The 20,341-nt window shown below is 50.3% G+C and overlaps 1 protein-coding gene across 1 annotated transcript in view; it reads left to right on the top strand.

Moving 5' to 3' along the window:
* Positions 1-20,341, top strand: part of PEX3 (peroxisomal biogenesis factor 3) — a 391,252-nt gene that overhangs the window by 333,949 nt on the left and 36,962 nt on the right. Inside the window, exon 11 of the mRNA XM_086927170.1 lies at positions 8,805-8,901. Within this exon, the coding sequence (XP_086783296.1) occupies positions 8,805-8,901 (97 nt within the window). The remainder of the gene's footprint in view (positions 1-8,804; positions 8,902-20,341) is intronic.

Here is a 20,341-nt window from a genome sequence, read left to right as displayed (position 1 = left end):
ACCATGGTGCTGATTTCCCATTTCTGCACCCTGTTCTGGCGAGATATATCGGGGCTGTCTTATCAAGGGCTTCGAGAATGCCCTCCAACAAACTAGATTTAAAGTTCTTTAATCCACCTGGGGGTCTATAAACAAGAATCCCCGATACAGAGAATTGGGGCCCCAGTTTTAGCAAGAAGCAACCTGCCTCACAATTGTCTATACTTATGGCTTCTAGGGTACATTCCATCAACGGGGGGCGTGGCCTAGCTGTGGTGGGCATGGCCTCCGGGGTCCCCCAGGTGATGGCGGTTTAGCGTTGGGGTGTTTCCCGCAGCAGCGCCAAGATCGGCTGCGTGGGGATGCCCAGGGGAGTGGAGGGTTAGGTTAAAAACACAGTATCAACAATTCTGTTTTTTAATAATGCAATATAATCACGCTCCCGGCTGTGCCTCAGGAGAAATGCTGGAGAACCTAACAAAAACCTTCAAAGATGCAGACCCTGAATCACATTTGGTGTCTGGAAATGAACGATACGAAGTAGAGGTTGAAACCCTAAAGATTGCCATCTGCCCAACAGCCCGATGGGCTTGGTAAGGAGCGGAAGCTCTGCAAGACTTCTGCCTGTGACTAGGACTTGGGGCCAAGGCTGCTAGTTGAGGGTATATCGTCCAGGTAAGCCAAGACCACCTGATCTGGAGCCAAAGTACCTACCTGCTAGCCAAGACCAGTGTGCCTTGTGAGGAAGAGGAGTGTTGGAGGGGCATGGTCCACTGGGGAGCCCTGTCGAGTGGACTCCCGCTGTGAAGAGATAGCTGGTGCATCCATCGGGTCATTGCCAATGTGCAGATTCAAGTCGTCGATCCCCTTATGCCAGGAGAGGGCCGCCGTGAAGATAGCAGGAAGAATGAAAACTTGTACCTCCTTGTTGCGGTAACACCGCATGCTAGAAGGAGCCGTCGTTGAAGATACCGCCAGATAAAGAAGGAAAAGTCTGTGCGGATCCTTAGAGGCAACCTTGTATGCCAGGAGGTGCCACAGTTTCATGGACTATTGTGCGTTGAGGGCCAGCTCCTTGGTTGGTAGTATTGCGGCAACACCGTATACCAGAAGGGGCTGCTGTTATCAAGGGTGCTGTGGTAGATCTGGCCGCAGCCTGAAAACGGAAGTCATGTGACCCATAGGTTATAAGGTAGCATAGAGGATTGCCCCCAAGTTGCCCCGTCAACTGGGAAGGACACTATAGGCCCATCGCCACATCACTGGCATATTGACAGGGAGCATTGCAATCCAACCCCCTCTCCCCGTTGTGGAGTGCAGAACTTAACATGCTGGGGGAGCACCTCTGATCAGTGATGAAGCCGACCGTGTAAGCTCAGCGGAGAGGCTGTGCCTGTCAGAGTGCTGCTGCACCTCCTGTGTGCAGCCAGCTCTCCCAACAGGACTGTAGCCCTGCGAGTGGCCGTGCATGGGTCACTCACTGAGTCACTGCTGAAGCAAGTAAGAGAGGTTGCGGGCCTGTCGGGCCAAGGAGAACTCGCTGCTAAAAGCTATGCGGCGCCGAGACACTTATGACTATTTTCTAAGAGTCGGAGTGGACTCTTGAATTAAGGTTTACTAGTGGAAATTCCCTGAATGCAGCCACCAGTGAATAGGGAATAACTCTGACCATGTTATGACGAGGGGCTGGGAAAGGGATTAGGCAGTAAAATGCTAGAGCCCCGACCTCAAGGGGAAATGTGTGGCTGTTTATTCATGTAACATTTTTTGAATGCGTAGAGTTAAAAATAAAAACTTTCTTTATTATAAAAATAAGTATTTGACTGGACATTGATTTATTGATACTGTTGTGCTCCATTTGAGTTATGAGTCGTATTTACTAACCTGTATCCACACCCCCTCCCCCACTGCCATTCCCCCCACCACACCATACCATGGTGTATTATAGTAAGTGTGGTGACTATAATAGTAACGTGCAGATTTCACTAATGTTATGCTTTTTTATGTTGGCCCTTAAGGGCAATTAATAAAGTGGTTTACTTTGTAAAATAGAAGTCATGACTTAATCCATACCTGAAATTGTGTAACAAAAAAAACAAACTTATTATCGTTAGTTGAAGCTCGTGCTCCTCAAAAAAAGTGTGAATTCACCAGTTACAGAGAGCTAAATATAACTAATTCTCCAAGTGCGCTGTCCCTACCTCACCTATCACGGATGACACACAAATGGAATCTGTGATATTACCGGTGGCATCACATAACCATTGACGTTATTAGGGACATCACTTAAGTGCCTTGGGAGGTCGGTCGTCTATCAAATGCACCACGTCTAAAATCCAGCAATTGTAAATATAATGTACTGGGCATAAGTAGATTTCACTGGGCTCCGATGAAAGATGTTATAGTTTACACTTCCTTTAAAAAATGTACTGTCAATACATTTTTCTTTTTGTAGTGATATACTTTGGCTCCTTACGACAATAAAACCTACTGTTCAATGCCTCTAGCCGTATACAACAGGATGTGAGAAACATACCAGCCCGCAGAATCCAGAGCAACTGAGCGCAGAGTCCATACCCAGAACCCATTCCACACAGCCTTGTACAGTGCGTCACCTTGGGCCTCGCGTTGTATCCATCTCCTGTTCCTTGAACAATTGATCACAGCCGAAAGGCTTGCGTTTTCGTCGCATGCCATGGCCATCCTTTGCAGCGAGTTCCCTTACTCCCAGCGCCTGGATACCCTCACAGGTGACTAGCAGCGCTCTACAAATCCACCTTCGATTACATTGCATTACATTCAGTGGTCGAAGTGGGCGGGATCGGCAGGGCATGGCGTGCCCTACTTCTTTCATTTAATGGAGTCTGTTCCCCTACTTTTTTAGTTAAACACGAGCCCCAGGGTCAGAAATAGCCAAGGCCTATAGATGAGGCTTGCCGTTCGTGGCAGAAAGGGGAGGCAGAGAAGGAAAAGGACTCTGTTTCTTCCTTCCTGCCCAGAAGGCGCCCATTGACGTGTGCTCTTGTGCTGCAGCCCCACCGACCTCCCACACGTACTCCCAGGATACTTTTTTTTTTTTAAGATCATTTTATTGAACATAAACAAGCTTCAGTACATAGTCGGTTCATAATAGCAGATTCGGAGAGACATGCAATTCAGGATTCACAATGCACGACATAGACCCCCTCATAAGGGCCCACTGTGCAACAACAACCTTCCCTTGACATAGTTCGCAGATCAATTTTCCCACATCAGTGCACCCTGCTCCCTCTGGCCTACAACAAAATCTTCTATACTTGGCCCAGACACCCAATATCTTTTCGACTTTCCGTGGGCATCTAGTATATCACCCGTACCACCAGTCGAGGTCTTTCTTCAAGGCTGTGAGTGTGAAGGGTGTCCCTGTTCCCCATGCTCGGGCAATGTTCCTCTTGGCCACACCTCCTGCCAGAACTAGCCAGGTCTTGGCCCATTGTGGCCACGCGTTTCGCCTGTCTCACCCATATGAGCCACCTTGGATCAAGTGGGACGTCCTCACCCACCACGTTCATCATTACTCGAGTTATACATTTCCATTATGTTTAGATCCTAGGGAATGACCACAGTATTTGAAAGAAGGACCCTGTCTCGCCGCACCCGGCACACATTTGTCAGTCTCTCAAGTGCCCATTCAGATGTAAACTATTCAAGAGGCATAGGATCTATGGAGAATACGGAGCTGAATCATCCAGAATCTTGCTCTTATAGCTATTTCCCGGGGGATCTGTAACGCCTCAGCCCAATCGTCGTCCTCTTAAGAGACCCACATCAGACTCCCAAGCCTCCTGCAGTGGGCCCAAACAGTCTGGGGTGTTGTTAATCAGTTTACGGTAAGTTAGGGAAATGGCCTTATCAGTCATGGGATCTAAGAGTAGACGATCCTCCAGTGGCGAGCATTCAGGTAGCCGGTACCTTCATGTAGATGGCAATGAAGCGTAATGGCGCAGCTACTCCCAGGATACTTAAGTGCCTAAGATAAAACAGGCACTGTGTGTCCTTGGGTCAGTGGTTCCAGAGAGGGCTTGGCCAGCTCCCTGCACTACTCTCTTGTGGGCTGGGCAACCTTTAGTCGAGCAGGAGCCAATGCAAGGTAGCGGAAAGAGCATGGCGCGCAAATTACGACGCAGCGGCGAAACTCACCTACAGGTCTGTGGCGAAAGCTTATCATCGGAACATCCTCGCGGAGAAGAAGGCTTACTTCGCGAGAAAAATTGAAGCTGCCTCCAATTCCTGCAAGGAGCTTTTCGCCGTTGTGCGGGAGTTTACAACGTCTCGCGCAGTACCAACCCAGTCTCCCCCTCCTGCGCCTTGGGTCAGGGCGATTGCGGATTTTTTCTCCTCTAAGATCCAGCGGATCCAGGACTCCTTCCTGGTATTGGAGCCTGAGATACCGGGTCGGGTGGAGAACACCGCTGATACCCGACTTAACGCAGGTGTGGCCTTGGCAGCTTTCCCTCCTCTCTCGCTGACCGCCTCATTTGACCTGATGGCTGGCCTTAAATCAGGTTCCCCTCGGGATGCCTGTCCGGCAAAATTTTTGGCTAAAATGGCGGCTGTCATTAACCCCCTTGTGAACCCCCTGTTGAATTGTTCTCTTGCACAGGGTGTGGTTCCCCAGGCCTGGAAGCAGGCTATGATCATTCCCCTGCTTAAAAAGCCTGGCCTGGATGTGGAGGTGTTGGCGAATTATAGACCTATTTCGCTCCTGCCGGCTTTTGCAAAGGTCATTGAAAAGCATGTCCATAAGGTGCTTGCCGATTACCTGGAGTCACACGACCTACTGCACCCTACCCAGTCGGGTTTCCGCGCCAATCTTAGCACTGAAACAGCCCTCCTGGAAGTCTCGGAGGCGATTAAGGAGGTGCTGGATTCGGGCGGGAGAGCGATGCTGGTGATGCTAGATCTGTCGGCGGCCTTCGACACCGTCCCTCATGAGGGTCTTCTTGCAAGACTCTCAGAGGTTGGTCTCCGAGGGACGGTGCTCCAGTGGTTTCGATCTTTCCTGGCAGGCCGTCGACAAACGGTCTGGGCTTCTGCTTGCTCCGCCGAGATGTCGCCATTGGGTGTCGGAGTTCCTCAGGGCTCTGTCCTGAGTCCAACTCTATTTAACATCTTCATGACCCCTTTGGCGGCATTGGCGGAGTCTTTCGGGGCCCAGATCGTTTCTTATGCCGATGACACCCAGCTCCTCTTCACCTGTGAGAGGGGTGCGGACTTCGATGGAGGTAGGATCCAGGGTTGCCTTGAGGCTGTGTTTCAATGGTTTCATCACAACAGCCTCAAGTGCAACTCGGATAAATCCGAGGTCCTCTTTTTTGGGTGCAGTTCGGATCCGGACTGGAAAGTGTGGTGGCCTGAGAACATGTTTCCACCAGCAAGTTCGTCCCAGGTGGCTAAAAACCTTGGGATTAAGATCGATAATGGCCTCACACTACGTTCACAGGTAATCGGTCTCACTGGTACATGCTTTGGCCTACTCCGGATGCTACGCAAGTTCCTTCCCCTGTTATCGGAGGAACATAGGAAAATCACGGTGCAGGCGATTATAGGCTCGAGAATTGACTATTCCAACGTCCTTTATCTCGGCCTGCCAGAGTATCTGCTCCAACGGCTACAGGTTGTCCAGAATTCGGCAGCACGGGCCATTTTTGGACTATCGCGCCGTGCCAGAGCCTCGGGTCTTCTGGAGGCTCTGCATTGGCTCCCTGTCCGGAAGCGGATAATTTTTAAAACTCTTACTCTGGCGCACAAAGCCTTGCACGCCTCCGGAGCAAAATACCTGCAGAATAGGCTGGCCTTTTACCTGCCTGCTAGGTCGCTCAGGTCTGAAGCCCTGTTTCTTGCGGCGGTTCCTCGTGTGAAGAGAGCCCGCATCGGAGGCCGCTCTTTTAAACTACTAGCACCTCAGTTATGGAATAAACTGCCTGTGTCCTTGCGCAGCATTCCTAATCTGTTGGCCTTCCGGAAAGGGCTTAAAACCTGGCTCTTTTCTTCTTAGTTTCGGTCCCTTTTAGCTTCCTTCTATTTCTGTTTTTTATTTCCCTGTTGTGTTATGAGATTAGTGTGCAATCCAAAGCGTCGGGACACTCTTCTGAGTAGCCGTACGCTATACAAAACCCCTGCATAACATAACATAACATAACATAACAGGAGAAGGGTAGATCTGCCTATGTTGGCGAGAGGGAGTAAGTTGGTGATACACCCTTCCCAGGGCTGTGCGGTGTGGGGCCACCAGCTAGACTCAGCCTCAGAAACCTGTCTGCTCCTTTCAGTCAGATCACTGAATGCCTGCCCACTCCCGTTTGTGTAACAGACTAACATATCCACCACTCAAATTACTTTCATATTTCACTATACTAATTCATCACTAATCCTTTATGGGTTCCAGAGTACCATGCTACTCGCAGAAAACGTGCTTTGACGCCTCGTCAAGGGTAGTATGCGCTATATAAATGCAATTACAATACAATAAAAGATAGAGTGGTCGCAAAATGGCCAGATTGATTTTATTCACCCAAACATATTAACACCACTTTACTAAGTTTGCCAGTGAAGCGCTACTTTTGTTTTCTCGTCTTTCTTTGAACAGCATTGTTTTCCATGGGTGGGGAAGGGCACCATTCCTGGAGGTACTGACTCTGTGGGTGGGGGCGTCATGTTTGCAAGTATATTATGTTTCTAAAATCACTTGCTGCCTCCTTCCTGGCTTCCAGCAATTTTCGGAAACAATATAAATGTAATGATAACTACCATGATTAATGTTCTTCCTAGATAGAGATGGAGTTTTGTCAAGGGGAAGTTTTGACTCGTGGAAAGTTACCGCAGAGGGTTAATGTGCCTGCTGTAAAGAATATGTACCATGCAGATCACAAAGTGCATATAATGTTACCGATCAGTGGGTTACTGCTTTTGTCAGAGAGATCCTTTTCCTGCTTGCAATTTCGAAGTCAAAGTCCTAACATAGAACAGTGAGCTATTAACTGTCATCTAAGAGCTGCAATCAAACTGCAAAGTATAAATCAGAGAGTTATGTTTTCCCCCAGTCTTTGATTATTCTAATGTTGCAAAGGGTGTTCATGTGGATTAAATCCATTCTTATTATTAAAGAGAAAACCCCAACCATGGTATTACGTTCTAAATTCAGAGTTTGTGTTTCTTCAGACCAAGCACTATTAAACTATACTGCTTACTAGTATAGTGTCATGTGACTCCTACACCTTGTAGTACTTTTCCTTCTGTATTTCCTATAGAGTGATTTACACACACATGATTGATTGTCTCTCTGTAATGTGTGTGATGTAAAGTGCTCTGACACCCTACACTGGTATCAGTGGCGCTGTAAATCAAATCAAATGCATCTGAGCGAGAAAGTGGTTCTGGAGACTCGAGGGGCACTGTTGAAGGGTGGTAGTGAGGGAATCCATGGCGGAGGGAGTCATTTAGGGCACCAACAAACATCTTCACACAGGGCTCCACCAGCGCTAAAGTCGGCCTTGCCCTTGAGACCATTCAGCTGCAGCCATTGGTATCTCTATTAGTCTTGTTTCAGCAGTAGTAGGTGCAACTCACCGAGGATCAGTAATTCAGGATTTGCACTCTCACTAAACTTAGTTTACAAATTTCATGGTCTCTCTGCTTCATGCACAAGCACTTTAAACCTTTGGGACCACTGGAATTATGTAGGAATGGAGGACAAAATTATTCTGCAGTGTTGACTAAATTATACAGCAAAAAAAGCTGCTGCGTAATGCTATATATTATCTTTTACACATGCTAACAGTCTAAAGATTTTGCCTTATTAGTAGCAGTGCAACCTACAAATGCAGCACTGAGAACCGTGATCAGTCAACCTGTGCAAAGGGCTCTCCACTTCGCAGAAACACAAGTCACGTTTGTTTGTAACTTTTGATCTATTAGAGCTACAAACAATTTATTAGTTAAAATCATCAAATTATGCAGCAGGTGATGCATTATGTGGCAAATATTGCAGAGTCATAATTGTATAGAAAACAATTGCAAACTAGGATATTTTGCCATTCATGTTTGAACTGCTCTTGTGGAAAAAGGGAGAAGTGCTGATGACAGAAACTGCATGGCTCGGAGACAAATTGCTTGTGATTCCACTTTTAAGCGTATTTGGGACATTCTTTGATTGGAAACAAATCCCACTTTGTGAATGTATTTTAATGTCACTAACTCATATTAAACCTTAAAGAAACGTGTATCCATTGGCTGAATTAAATAACGTAATAAGATGCAGCTGGGTAGTCAAATGCCAAACACTAAAAATGTGAATGATTTGCTCTTTCTGGCACACACCTCTGACTCCCCCTACCCCCACTGACTTAATCCTCGGGGTTGTTGCCGCCCCCTGATCGCCACCCACATTCCCATCCCCCCTAAACCCCCCCCCCCCCAACCTCGAACACTGGTTACATTACATCCTCCTGAATACTACTGCGTGCTGCCTTCGCCGCGGATACTAGGCACAGGGCTCAATCGCTCCCTGCATCCCTGGAGGGAGCTGTAGATGGCCTTGGAGGTGTCACCCGTGATGAGAGTAATGGTGTCAGAACTCACCATAAGTGGTGGATTTTAGTGATTCTTTGAGTTTTGCATTATGACGAGAATGTCCCTTTCACTTGTTTTTTTTTTTTAAGGGTAATATACACTGTTTCAAAGCTTGTTCGATTTCACTAAGTTACAAAACAGAAAATCTTATTATGTTGTAAGCAGTAATGGTTTCATATGTTATTTTTGTTTTTGTGTGTGTTTTTTCTCTGTAGCTTTTCCAGTGTTGGTCTTCCACTAGCAAAAATTATTCCAATAGTAAACGGGCAGATCCACACAGTGTGTAGTGAAACCCCCAGCCACTTTGTTCAGGTAAGAAATCGCTTTTTCTGTGAAGAAATAATTGCATTGCAGTCGCAGATTAGAAAAAAATGGTTTGAGTCGTTAGAAATAACGGTCAAGCACTGGAATAGTTACTCACAGCATGACCGTGTTAAGAGGAACCGCACACTTGACTCTGATGACCCCTTCTTTCAATAAACATTCTCGTCCGGTGTCTCCCTTTCATTGATCGGTTGGTGATCAGTAGAATGTTTTACCACATACCCATAATCTTTCATCCTATTCGATTATTTCATAAGTTGACTATTTAGAAATGCCTTTCAGACCTTAGCAGTATTTTAATTGCATCTGGTTTGTGCAACCATTACCGAATGGCATGATATCTGTAAATCAGTTGCAACATTTACCTTTGTTTTATTGTATTGTATTGAATTGTTATTGCATATATATGGCGCTTACTTCCCCTGACGTGTATTGAATTGTTATTGCATTTATATGGCGCTTACTTCCCCTGACGAGGCGTCGAAGCGCTTTACATGCTGAATGTGTGCTACTATTATAATGAACTATGACATGCTTTCGATAGTCAAATTATCAAATACTGGGTAACATTTTTAAGCAATGCACATTTTTACGATTGCCTGTCTCTTTGTTAATATTTGGTCTGTTTAACCCATTACATCCCTTGCACTAGATCAGCTTCTTGTGTTTTTTAGGCCTAAGCCTGCCAGACAGCGCAGTCTCGCACTTCTCCAAATAACAACTGTCCCCACTTTTGTGACAGGGCCTCGCGCCTGCCACAGCTGTGACCATACAAATTCAATATGCTCCTCCCATGGCCACTGGTTAAATCTGTTCCTGTGGCAGGCGCTAGGCCCAGCCACACAAGTGGGGTACTGTTTTTATTGTGAGATATGTGGAGCCACTGGGTGGTAGGTAGAAAAATTGTAGCTGTGTGGTTTTTGTTTTAATAGTTCTCCTTGTACCTGAAAGCTGGTAAAATGGTAATCTGTTCACAGCAATCCGTTTGTTAATGCCATTTAAAAAAAAAACAATAAACCTACAATTCTTTTTTTACTCTTTTTTTAGGTTGGCAGCACATGCACTGTTCCTCGGCGAATTTTATTGTTAAGAAGGACTTTCAGAAGCGGGCTTGAAGCCCCGCCCCTCATTTCCATTGGCTGGCATTTCCATTGGTTGGCATCACCGTTTATGCTAAACGGTGGCCTGCCATTGGAAATGAGGGTTTTTGGTTGACGACCTTTGGCCTCCGAGCCGGACGTGGTGGCCTGCTTTGCTGCTGTCGCAAAGCACTTTCTTATCTGTATTGGGCCATGTGTTCCTAATTAGAAACACAAGGCCCCATAAAGACAAGAGATCAGGTTTGTTTAAAGCTTGGATGAAATGAGAGAGGCAGAGTTCGACATTGTCAGTAGAAACGGCGTGTGACGTCTGGAGTACAAATGGACAGTCCTACGTCTTGCCGTTCTATCCTTTGTATTAAAAACTGCAAACACAAAAACTCTTATCTGAAAGAAATCGGTCAGTGTTAGATTCCTTACCTTAGAATATCCCAAGGTGTCATTCTGGATCCGGAAACTTTTGCGTAGCAGTACCCCTGCGCGTCAGACGTAGTCTGCGGCTCCGTGTCCGTCGTTGGCGCCGGGATGACGTCGCCGGAGTACTTAGACACCGCCTTCGTGCGCTGACGTCAGTTCTTCTTTTTTTTGCACCAGCAAGCGCAGATCCGGAAAAAGTGGTACCCTTTAGTCATTTGACTAAACTTTTTCAATCCTTTTGATCTGTTTTTCGAGTCGAACGACTCCATCGGTGCCGGTAGGGATGCCCGGGTTCAAGCCCTGTGCCGACTGCAACTGACTGATGTCGGTTACCGACCCCCATAGCTGGTGCCTGTATTGCTTAGGGGCCGACCACGATGACAAGTCGTGCCCCGGCTGCCGGGCCTTGACGTCGAAAGCTAGGCGAGAGTGGTCCCGTAAGCGCCTCGTGCTCCGGCAGTTGGCCCTGCGCCGCTCGAGGTCCCGGTTCAGGAGGAGGTCGAGGGACCGGTCGCGGGGCCAGAGTCATCACAGCTCGGCGAGTCAACACCACTCGTTGGGCTCCAAGTCCTCATTTAACAGGCACAAGAAGTCAAAGATGCGACACAGCTCTAATGACTCCCCCCAACGCTCGCACGATGCGTCCGGGGGTTTGGGCGACACTGCCCATGTGGCTTCGATGGAGCCGCAGGCGCCGCAGCTAGCTCCATACCCACCGGTCCCTGGGCTGAACGCGACGCCGGAGGAGATAGACGCATTCCTTGTGGCCATGAGGAATCGCTCTCCTTCGACGGGCCTTTCGGAGGTGCCTTCGGGCCCCGGGGGTTCTTCTGGGGGCCCTAGCGGGCAGGTGGCTTCGGCGACTTCGGTCCCGGCGCCGACTTCGGTCCCGGCGCCGCAGGGCTCCACTGGATCCGTTGGATCCGGGTCCCCGCTGGTCGACCTAACAACCTCTCCGCCGGCGCTGACCCCTAGGCTGTCGCCTCCGACGCCGTCCCCAATTTCCCCCCCGAATCCGGTTCTGACATCGGAACGGCGTTGATCGACGCCGCATTCGACGTCTAGAGAAGAGCAATTCTTCTATGATCCGGCCCCATCGGTTGAACCTGCGTACAAGGAGATAGAGGGAGAGGCGGATTGGGAGGGGTCTGAGGACCCTCTGGCACGGGTGTGTCAGTCTTTTCAGGACTGGGCAGGTGAGCTAGGGGAGGCCAGTGGTTTGGACACTTAGCCAGACACTGGATTTGTCACCCCTCCTAACGTGGCTACGGAGGAGGGGGCTGCCTACAGTGTGGTGTTGACGAGGGCGGCTAAGGGCTTGGCTCTTGAGCTCTCCGTCGCAGCTGTGAGGACTAACCTGCTCACTGAGGTCCCCAAACCGCAGGCAAGCTCTTCGGAGCCTCTACTGCCGTTCAATGAGGCCTTAACTGACGTTCTGTTGGGCACTTGGTCCAGGCCCGCTACAGGTCCCCCTGTAGATGGGAACGTGGCCAGACGCCACCGCCCGGCCCCGGGCAGCCCTAGTTTCTTGTTCACCCACCCCACCCCCGAGAGCCTGGTTATCCAGGCCTCTAACTCGCAGGCCGCATACCCGACAGCTCCCCCTGATCGGGAATCCAAAAGATATGAACAGTATGGGAAAAAGATGTTGTCCTCACTTAGTTTGGGGTTGCGGTCCGTCAACACCGCTTGCCTTTTGGGCTGTTACACCCACTTTCTGTGGGACACAGTCGCGGACGTGCTGCCACAATGCCCGGAGGAGGCCCGAGTTAATCTCGCCAAAGCCCCTGCGGAGGGGCGAGATGCGGCACGGTATTCCATTCGATGTGGGCTGGATACCACGGACTCGCTAGGCAGGGCGATTGCAATGACGGTGGCGGTTCGCCGCCACGCCTGGCTGAGGTCCGCCTATTTTTCGGCTGATGTCCAGAACACCCTTATGGACATGCTGTTTAATGGCCGTCGCCTCTTTGGCGACAAGGCAGACTGTCGCTTGAGCGCTTTAAGGACTCCAGAGCTACGGCCAAGTCCTTGGGCCTGTCGGCCCCACGCCAGCAAGCTGCTGCCTTTCGCTTCTTTCGTGGCCAAGGAAGGGGCACCCCCACACAGCCTGCCAGTCACGTGCCGCAGACTAACATCCAGCGCGGCGGCGGACGTGGTAACCGCCGTGGCTGTGCCCGGGGACAATGGCGAGGCTAGTCCACATCCACCCCTGCAGTATCCGCCTCAAAGCCTTCCTAGTCCGAGCTTTCATGCCCATTTCACGCCAGTGGGGGGCAGGGTATGCAATCACCTCCTCCACTGGCGCAACATCACATCAACCAGGTGGGTGTTGCAAATCGTCCAAAGGGGCTACTCCCTCTCCTTCGAGGCGACCTCTTCAGCCATGCCACCGCAATACCACCACATGTCGGGGATCAGTTGCAACTTCTGCGAGAGGAAGTTACGGCCCTCTTGGCCAAGGGGGCCATCGAGCGCGTTCCTGGGCCAGAAGTAGGGTGTGGTTGTTACTCCCACTACTTTCTGTTTCCCAAGAAGGGCAAAGGGGGCCTAGGCCCTATCTTGGACCTGCGGAACGTCAACGGCTTCCTCCGGAAGGAGAAGTTCAAGATGCTGACTCTGGCTCAAGTCTTAGCTGCCCTAGACTCGGGAGACTGGATGGTAGCGTTGGACTTGCAGGACGCTTATTTTCACATCCCCGTCCTGCTGGCCCACCGGCGTTACCTGCGGTTCACGGTAGGCCACAAGCACTTTCAGTATACCGTGCTGCCCTTCGGCCTTACCAGCGACCCTCGGGTTTTCACTAAAGTGATGGTGGTGGTCGCAGCTCATCTGCGCAGATTAGGGGTGTCAAGTCAAGTCAGAAATTTGTATAGCGCACTACTCACCCAGAGGGTCTCAAGGCGCTTGAGGGAGGGGGGTTCATTACTGATCAAACAACCAAGTCTTGAGTTGCTTTCTGGAGGAGAGGTGGTTCTGTGTAAGGCGGAGGTGGGTGAGGAGGGAGTTCCTGGTTTTGGCCGCTAAGTGGGAGAAGGATCTTCCTCCCATGGTGGCTCTCCGGATGCGTGGAATCGCGGCGAGGGCTTGGTTGGAAGATCGCAGTTGACGGGTAGGGGTGTAAAAGGTCAGGCGGGTGTTGAGGTAGCTTGGTCCAAGGTCGTGGAGGGCCTTGTGTGCGTGGGTGAGGAGACGACCCCTATCTAGACGACTGGTTGTTGAAGGCGGGCTAGCCCCAGACAGTAGTCAGCCACCTCCAGACTACGGCCGACCTCCTGCACCTGCTGGGGTTCTCCATCAATGTGCCGAAGTCAAACCTGTGTCCCTCTCTGAAGCTCCTCTTCATCGGAGTGGTTCTCGACTCGGCGCAGTTTCGGGTTTATCCTCCCAAACAGCGGGTTCGGAATATTCAGGCTCTGATTCTAATCTTTCAGCCTTTATCCCGAGTCTTGGTCAAGTTGATGCTGCGGCTTCTGGGGCTGATGGCCTCCTGCATCCTTCTGGTGCATCACACCAGGTGGCGGATGCAGGCTCTGCAGTGGGACCTGAAGTTTCAGTGGGCCCAGCAGCAGGGCAACTTGTCTGACCATGTCTTGATCTCGGAGGGCACTGCAAGACAGTTGTAGTGGTGGCTCACGGATCGCGATTGGGTCAGCGGCAGGTTCCTCTCCCTACCCCAACCGGAGCACGTAGTTGTGACGGACGCGTCCATCCTGGGCTTGGGGGGGACCACATGGGAGAGGCGAGATCAGAGGCCTCTGGAGTCCCGGCTCCACATCAACCTTCTGGAGCTGCGGGCGATCTGGCTTGCACTGAAGGCATTCCTCCCCTCTGTCCGGGGGAGTGTAGTGCAGGTGTTCACAGACAACACCACCGCCATGTGGTACTCCAACAAACAGGGCGGGTGGGGTTGTGGACCCTGTGTCAGGAGGCTCTGCGCATCTGGCAATGGCTGGATAATCTGGGCGTGACCCTGGTGGTTCAACACCTGGAAGGTTCCCTGAACGCCAGGGTGGACAAACTCAGCCATCTGTGCATGATGGATCACGAATGGCATCTGAACTCTGACGTGGCGCAAGGTCTCTTTCTGCAGTGTGAAGAGCCTTGGTTAGATCTATTAGCCACAGAAGAGAATGCGCAATGTCATCAGTTCTGCACGTTGGAATTTCCAAGGCGGCACTCGCTCTAAGACGCTTTTCGTCGCGAGTGGAGCTGTGGACTGTTGTACGCCTTTTCGACTATACCATTTCTGCCCAGAGTGCTGAAGAAGATCAGGCACGACCGGGCCCAAGCCATCCTTGTGACTTCGGACTGGGCACAAAGATATTGGTATACCGAGCTACTAAGCATGTCAGTCGATCCCCCCGATTCGTTTGCCTCTTCTGGAGAACCTTCTGTAGCAGCAGCAGAGGACGGTCCTCCACCTGAACCTGTCCAGCCTCCACCTCCATGCGTGGAGATTGAGCGGCGACAGTTGAGGCCATTTGACTTGTCTCCTGAAGTCTACGATGTGATTCTGGCAGCCAGGTGTCCCTCCACAAAGTCGGTATACGCCTGCAGGTGGAACAAATTTGTGGCATGGTGCACAGCAAAGGCTGTGGATCCACTCTCTGCCCCCCTTTCTGAGGTTCTCCTATTTCTTCTTTCTCTTGCCCAGCAGGGCTCTGCTCTGGGCACTGTAAAGGGCTACCTCTTCCATTTTCGCCTTCTTAAGGCTCCCTGATCAGCCCTCTTTTCAAGTCCCCAGTTGTAAATAGGCTCTTGCAGGTCATCATTCATATGTTCCCCCCCTGTTCCTTTCGTGATGCCTCAGTGGGACTTGAATTTTGTTCTGACTTATCTGATGTGCGCTCCCTACAAGCCACTTCATAACTGTCCTCTTCGTCTCCTCACTCTTAAGACTGCATTCCTGGTTGCCATCACCTCTGCCAGGAGAGTGAGTGAGCTCCAGGCTCTTTCTTCACAACCTCCTTTCCTTTCTGTCCATCCGGACAAAGTTGTGTTGCGGACGCGTCCCTCTTTCCTGCCCAAGGTAGTCACAGCCTTCCACATCGGGCAGTCCATCACCTTGCCCACCTTCTTTCCGCCTCCGCATCCCTCGAAAGAGGAAGAGAGCCTCCACCGTCTGGACCCAAAACGTGCGCTCTCATACTATCTGGACCGCACTCGCCAGTTCCGGGTGGACGACCAGCTCTTTGTTGGCTACGTGGGCACTAAGAAGGGTCAGATACCATTTCTCGATGGGTCGTTTTGTGCATCAAGGCTTGTTATTCACTGGCTAAAAAGGAGTTTCCTGTGGGGCTGCGTGCCCATTCCACTCGGGCCACAGCAGCTACTACTGCCCTGAGTCGTGAAGTCCCCTTGCAGGACATCTGTCAGGCAGCTATGTTCGCCTCGCTACACATGTTCGGAAGACACTACTGCCTGGACAGCCAAGTCCGGAGAGATGGCTTTTTCGGCCGATCCGTTCTCCTGGACTTTCTGGTGTGATCATTGGTTCGCAGACCCACCACCGGGGTTGGTATTGCTGGGGTATCCATTCTAAGGTAAGGAATCTAATACTAACCTGTTTCTTTCAGATGCACAAGTTACTTACCTTTGGTAACGATATATCTGTAAGAAACAGTAGTTAGTATTAGATTTCTTACCGCCGCACCCATCCTCCCCGTTCTGCGAACCGATATCTAGGGTTAAGGTCATCCCTTTCAGGGCCCTAGTTTCATGGCTCCAGTGTTGGTTTTTATCAACGCTCTGCGTTTCTGGCGCAGAAAAGCTGTGTATAAGAACTGACGTCAGCCCGCATGGGCGGCGTCTAAGTACTCCGGCGACGTCATTCCGGCGCCAACGACGCCGACGATGGACGCGGAGCCGCAGACGACGCCTACCGACGCGCAGGGTTACTGCTACGCAAAAAATTCCGGATCCAGACTGACGCCTGGGGATATTCTAAGGCAAGGAATCTAATACTAACTACTGTTTCTTACAGATATATAGTTACCGAAGGTAAGTAACTTGTGCTACATGTCTGTTTCTATTGTCGAAAAAAGTGACAATGCACAGCAGAATTTAAATTGCAGAATGCGTGCAGCATAAATGCGTATAACAATATGGTCAGGGACTACTGGAGGACCCCCCCCCCCTCCGTTACAAACATTATTAACAAGGACATGAGAGAGATTTCTTTGGAGGCGGGGGTCGAACAACCCCCGGCCGTATTTATTAAAACATACAAATAAATCAAAATTTGAAATAAACAATATTTACACAATTACGCAGAAAACGTTCCATGACATTCGATTACAATTGATATAAACAGATATCAGATGGCTAACCTTACCATAATTCTAGTACAAGGTATTTCCTATCCGAATCTAGCGTATCAATTTTACAATACTTAATTTTCTGCTTATCCTATTTGGGCCTACCGCAAGGTCACTAACTGGTGTCAGATCCTTATCACTTAAACCACGCCCTCCTGTCAGAGTGCGCATGCTTAGAGGGCCCGTTTACCAAGAGGGTACTACCCCCCCCCGGTTTTCCCCGTATGCCCTATTAACCACGCCCATGCACAGAGGGCCAGTTTACCTTGAGGGTACTTTGTTCCCCAGTGCCCCGGAAGTGCTTCAATCACTTCCGGTTCACCAGGAGTCCCGGGGTCCAATCGATGTGGCGGCGCGCCTGCCGCGTCATGGTGACGTGCCCCACCACCGAGAGCGGGTGGGGGCCGGTGCGCCCGCCATACTTGCAGGGGGGCCGATGCCGGCCCCGCCTTTCTCAATGGCCAGGGACTACCGGAGAACCCCCCCCCCCCCTTTCCGTTACAAACATTAACAAGGACATGAGAGAGATTTCTTTGGAGGAGGGGGTCGTACAATCCCTGGCCGTATTTATTAAAAAATACAAATAAATCAAACTTTGAAATTTACACAATTACGCAGAAAACGTTCAATGACATTCGATTACAATTGATATAAACAGATATCAGATGGCTAGCCTTAACATAATTCTAGTACAAGGTATTTCCTATCCGAATCTAGCGTATCAATTTTACAATACTTAATTTTCTGTGTATCCTATTTGGGCCTACGGCAAGGTCACTAGCTGGTGTCAGATCCTTAGCACTTAAACCATGTCCTCCTGTCAGAGTGCGCATGCGTAGAGGGCCTGTTTACCTTGAGGGTACAGCCCCCCCCCTCCCTCAAGTTACCCCGGTATGCTCCATTAACTCCATTAAAGGGGGACCTTGCAGCTCTACGCTGTTTACTGGCGTCATTGTGCACGTGTGGGGTGGCCAACCAGCCTAGAGAAAGCGTGACTCCCCCCCCTCCCCCGCATCCAGGTAGCCAACAGGCTGTACCTGCCCCTGGAGTTCTAGGAGAGACCACTTGTCCCTCCCCTTGGGCGACCCCATTCAAGAATGGCGCTGCCCTCTAAGGAACTTAATTTTACTGCTCTCCAATCATGACCTAACCGCCACAGGCCAGCGTAGTTGACCAACTATCTGCCCCCACCACCCTCCTATACTGAAAGGTCCTGCCTTGTCTTTAAAAATTCACAAACCTAGCCCACTCACTGCAAGGTCATGCCCTGCCCCTATACACCACTAACTAGTCAAGAAGATTCTCTGCGACGATTACACTCCTAGGTGAGGACGACTACCACCAGATGTACCCCTGAGCTATAATCTGAAAGTCTCAAGCCCTAGCTAGCCTCAGTAGTTTGTTACAAGGTAGATGTTTCCAGTGGCTCCATGGCCTCACGGACTCGCTTCCTCCCTGTTGGAAGCTCTGGAATGCCTGGTGTACCCTGGGCACAGACATGTCGACCCACCCGTCTACCCAGGCGTACCCAGTCCTTCCCCAACCCCTCCCAAGTGCGGATGAGATATGCTAGGGCTGTCTGACTCAGGGAAAGTAACCCGCCGCCCCGGGGCCACTAGATGAGCTCAACTGATTGCATCACGCTGTTCCCGATAAGCCACGGCACCCCAGACACTGACACTCCGTGTTGGTGCAATTGGAAGGATACCCAGGGAACCACAGGCCCCAAGAACTCCTCCGAGTATATCATGAAGTCCGTGAACCTCCTAACCTGACCACTTTGTTCTGGGAGATGCTCTCTGTAATCCTACCCACCCTACTCTGGAATATCCCCCCTGCGCAGTGTTTGCTACGATGGCAGCTGGGAGCACAGGAGCCGTAAAGGCAGAGTACTGTTTCCCGACAAGGGGTACTGAGGTGTTGCTTACGCCCATTATTCCTGTATTTGGCCTAGCTGGCAAGGCACACACCTACAGTACTACGGCTGGCACAACCAATTAGTAACATACCTATACACAACCAATATATTGCTGGTACCTCCTGATCTCTCCCATAAGCGTATCATGTACAACGTGCACTATCTGCCCCTGATTATTATTTTTCTGGGATAAGCTCAGGGCTAGCCTATCTTCCTACTACGTAGCATCCCCAACACTGTAGTGTCCGCTACGACAGGCGCCCGTGAGCATAGGCGCTTGTAATGGCAGATCGCCGTTCCACGACAAAGGTGTTGATGTGTCTCATTTGCCCGCAATACCTGCGTTCTGATCGAGGTAGCCAGGTGCACTCCTATAAGGCAGTGGATTGATAACTTACCACAAATGGCAAACCCCATTGGTTGACACCCTTATATGCTTCAACTATAGTGCATGTGCCGCACCGTCTCTTGCTGGTACCAACTGGGCACTTGAATTGATCGCCCATCGCACGTGATGCTGTAGCTTGCCACTCAAGTTCGGATCTCCTGGTCCCCTTGGTTGTCTTGATCTTGCCGTCCTAGCGGTGAGGAGCACTTCCCAGGTAGCAGGCGTGCATCCAGTCATACATAGATGAAAATCAAACATCAATGATTAGTGCCTTTTGTATTTAGATGACCAATCACCATTCACAAGTCAGCGCTACTTCATGAGACTGTACTACCCCCCCCCCCCCCTTTTTTTTTTTTTTTTTACAGGTACTGACTACCATAGTCACCCAAATCCAGCCCCAGGGGGAGTTGGTCTTGTGCGACCACCCAGGAATAGCTGACCGACACCGGGTTACAGAGATACCGCATGACACACCCTAGGCATATAAATGCCACCTTGCACACGCACAGGTTTGTGCTGGTACTGTGTGACGCCACTTGGAGGCATCAATAGTGCGTAATACATCACCCGAATCCAGTCAGTCTGACAACATAGGCACCCAAATGTGCACCAGCCCCAGGAGGAGTTGGTCCAATGCGACACAGCACAGGAATAACCTGCTTAATGGTACAGGCCCAAGGATGTCAGTCATGCGTGACCCCACTCGTATATCACATTATGTAAGTGTACAGTCACAAGAGTGCAGAGATACAGCATGACCAACCCCGGCAACTAATGCCTCACTGCACCCGCACAGGGATGCGATGGTACAGTGCGATGCCACACAGACATCCATGGTACAAGTGCACAGGCACAATGCATGATTGTGCACCATGCGCAGGGATACCCTTGAAGGTGAGACAACCAAGCTTGAGATGCACTGTTTGACGTCATAGGTGTTGAAAGTATACTTGAGAGAACCTTCAGCGAGGCTCGTGCCAAGCAGGCCTGACGTCCAAACTATGCAATAATTTGCCTAACTTCCTCAGTAAGTCATTTGACCCAATGTGGAATCCTGGAGCCTACCTTAGAGGTAACATATGTAAAGCAAAGAATGTTTGGGCCAACCTGGCAATTTACCAATTGTGTGCGCAGACCCTACAGTGATAGGCCTGACATATTTACCTGGCTACCTCTGCGGGTGGAACCAACCAGTGGTGCAAGCCCACCAGCAGCATTTAGCTTACCGGCCATGACACACACCCATGTAGTTCTAAGAGAGTAAGAATATTGTTGGATGACT

The sequence above is a fragment of the Lissotriton vulgaris genome, chromosome 6 (genome assembly GCF_964263255.1).
Source record: "Lissotriton vulgaris chromosome 6, aLisVul1.2, whole genome shotgun sequence".
Classification (NCBI taxonomy): Eukaryota; Metazoa; Chordata; class Amphibia; order Caudata; family Salamandridae; genus Lissotriton; species Lissotriton vulgaris.
Note: the sequence above shows the minus strand (reverse complement) of the source record. Positions and strands in the feature narration are given on the sequence as shown.